The following is a 3,318-nucleotide window of genomic DNA, read 5'->3' as shown; positions in this document are numbered from 1 at the left end:
TCCCAATTTAGTCTTTAGCCCTCAATTTATCCATTTTTTAATCCTTTTGTATTTATATTATTAATAAACACCAGTGCATTTGTTTTTCAAGGTAAAAAATATTATCAATGGTAGAGTATCCTCTTCGGAGGCCTGCTTAGTTTCTATTCATTATTAGCTTGTTCCTGGCAATCAGGAAAACACCCAAACGATTATGTTTGAAGATATTGCTATATAATATGCCAAAACCATTTACAAGGGACATATCTTGGTTCGATTTATCTAAGTTTCCGATTCAAGAGAGGAGAAGGATGTTTAACAGGGACTAACTTCATAAGAATGCACACTGGTATACATACATATACATGGTAGTTTAGCCCGAGGGTACAGGTGTCATTTCTCGTATTAACATGTGATTCATTCACATTTTTTTCTAGATTCGCAAAACATACTAAAACATGACACAGTCTCCATTATGGCATAGAATGTAAGAGAATACTTTAACACTGAGGGACTGAACGAGTGCCAGACGAGATTTGATACTGAACATACATAGGTTTAGAATGTCTGGTGACCAACACGGGAAAATAAGCTTTGAATAGGAATGAGATCTGAACAACCTGTCATCTTAGTGTTTATAATTATATACTCTGTTTCCTCCGTTTCGAACAGTAGCACATGACTATTGTCACCAGTAACAGAGCCACAACACACAGAGTTACAATGAGGGCCAGGATAGTCACATCGGCCGTGTGGGCGTCCAGTCCGAACCATGTTGGAGCGGATGTAGTTGGTGTTGTAGTTGAGGTAGAGGACGAGGAAGCTGTAGATGTAGAGGGAATTTTCAAGAGGTTGGGGATGATATCCAGCCACAGAGTCATTCGTCTTGGGTAGACGTGGTCACCTACTGACATGTTTGTTGTGAAGGACAGGTAATGCTGGTCGGCCATATTGAATTCAGGCCATATTTGTCCTAGTTTTCCTTCAACAGCAGGGCTGGGATTACTGTGAAAATAAAGTGTGCGCTTTGAAAGAATGATGCATACTTCCTACTTATTGGTATTCTTACACAAAATGTGTTGCTAATTTTTGCCTATTGCATTAAAACCAACAGGCTGAGAGCACGCTACATGGCGATTAAAGAAATGAAATAATGACATCATAATTAAAACAGTTACGCACCCACTCTTGGCAAAGTCAGCAATGAACGAGACAAACGTGTCTGCCAGCTGATACTCCTCCGATGTCAGGTTTCCTGAGTAGCCAAATATCTGGAGTGCAGCCGGATTCAGGTCAAACAGATACAAGGTGTCTGCTCCATGGTTCATGCCCTTCACAAGACTGTCTCTGCCAAAGGATGGATAGTGGTCAAATAAGTAGAAGTAACACTTCCTGTTGGTGCCCAGCAATGCGTGCGTTCTGGCAAAGAGGACTCCCGGTACTACGAAACCGGGGTCGCCGTATGTTGAAAGTACCTGTTCTCGAGGCAGTGGCTTGTCAGATGGTGGTCGGGGATAGGTGTACTCAACGCTGACGATATCATTGATGGATGGTGTACTAGCTCCTAATGATAGTGCTGTAACTGTTGTGAGAATATCTGTGTCAAACTCCTTCTGCTTGAAGATGTCAGTAGCATATGTGTAATTATATGCCGTGTCGAATGCTAGAGCAACCATCAGCATGAGGTACCCTTCCATGTTGTTGGCCCCTACCATTACGTCGATGTCCTTCATACACGTGGTATTTAAGAATGTGATGTCTCTCATTAAAACTTGGGGATCGTCTTTGACAAAGTTTCCATCAATGGTTGGAACCCACGTGAACTGCACGAGCTCGTAGGCTGGCGTCCCATTAACAGTAGAAAAGGCTAACAATTTCGTACTGTTGCTCTTTCTCATACAGTCTACCATGTCCCTGTCTCTGCTGATAATATCAGGGTCATCACCAAGGCAACCTAACCTTCCTCCAACAAGCTTCGCTAGGACTTTCATATTTCTGTTGATCGCCCAGAGAGACGTGGCAGCTCCACTTTGTAGAACTGCTCTCTGGAACAGCCCCTTTGACCCCGGGTACAACACCTGATATGCCACACTCGCCGACCCTGCAGATTCTCCGATGATGGTGATGTTGTCGGTGTCACCACCAAAAGCTTCAATGTTGGTCTTGACCCACTGTATTGCCAGATGTTGATCCCACAATCCGTAGTTACCCGGTGCAACGTCATTTTCGGTACTTAAAAATCCTAATATTCCAAGCCGGTACTGGATAGTGACGACTATAACGTCACCTTTTGTCACCAATTGCCACGGCTCATATGAAGAAGCGGATCCATACACAAATCCTCCTCCGTGTATCCAGACCATTACTGGCACCTTGGACGATACATCGGTTGTGTTTGGCAGGAAGACATTCAACGTGAGACAGTCTTCACTCATAGGTGGAGAGAAACTGACCGCTGAAGATGGCTGGAGACATGCCAGTCCATAGCTGGAAGCATTAAATATGTCAGAAACTCCAGGGTGTGGTTGTGGTTTTCTAAATCTGAGATCTCCAACTGGAGGCTTCGCGTACGGGATTCCGTAGTAGCCAAAGTAAGGTTGTCCTTCCCGACTCGTTCTCTCAACTCCCTGTATATATCCCCAGGTGGAATTTATGACTGGTGCCTCCATCCCTACAGTAGGGAGGACCAGCATGGACACAATAATCAGTTGATTCATAATCAACCCCGCTACATCGAACGATATACTTCTTATGACCAACACCTCCTCACCTGTCCTTTTTATCTCAGACCCGCGTATTGAATATGGCGAAATGTTAATCCCTGTGTAAATAGACAGGTTTACATTTACCTTTCCTACGAATAAAACTCGTAGAGTGAAGAATTCAGGCACTGAACCCAATCAACAAGAGACAAATCTGCAGAGTCACGATGTCCCAGTTAGTGGTCGCTGAGTCACGCGACCTCTCTGTGACAGGTCAGTCAGGGCCAATTTCTGGGTGTTTTTTTTTGTTTTTTTTTTGTAAATAGGCCTATCTTCACACCCCGTAGTTATCTTTGTCATGGTGTTGTATGCCTGGCTTCACATCCAGGAATTATCTTGGTGTTGCAGGCCAAACTTCACACTCAGCAATTGCCTTGGTGTTGTGTTAGTTGCTAGTTTTAGTCTTGGTGCTGTGTGCTTAGCTTCAAGTGCAGCAATTATCTTGGTGTTGTATGCTTAGCATCAAATCCAGCAATAATATCGTAGCTTTACACCCATCCGTTATCTCCATGAGATGCACTAGAATTTTAATTGCTGTCTACTGCTTCAAAGCGGCTGTATGATTGCATCGTGCAAC

General features: G+C 43.7%; 1 protein-coding gene across 1 annotated transcript; it reads right to left on the bottom strand.

The window, feature by feature from the left end:
• Positions 1 to 620: 620 nt before the first annotated feature.
• Positions 621 to 2,696, bottom strand: LOC137268789 (cocaine esterase-like). Its single transcript, XM_067803361.1, has 2 exons — positions 1,162 to 2,696; positions 621 to 984 (listed from the first exon to the last, which is right to left on the bottom strand). Exons 1-2 carry the CDS (start codon positions 2,694 to 2,696, stop codon positions 621 to 623), a joined length of 1,899 nt encoding a protein of 632 aa, XP_067659462.1.
• Between the last annotated feature and the right edge of the window lie 622 nt (positions 2,697 to 3,318).

The sequence above is a fragment of the Haliotis asinina genome, chromosome 16, assembly GCF_037392515.1.
Source record: "Haliotis asinina isolate JCU_RB_2024 chromosome 16, JCU_Hal_asi_v2, whole genome shotgun sequence".
NCBI lineage: Eukaryota > Metazoa > Mollusca > Gastropoda > Lepetellida > Haliotidae > Haliotis > Haliotis asinina.
The sequence above is the reverse complement of the archived record's forward strand: the minus strand, read 5'-3'. Positions and strand labels throughout refer to the sequence as shown.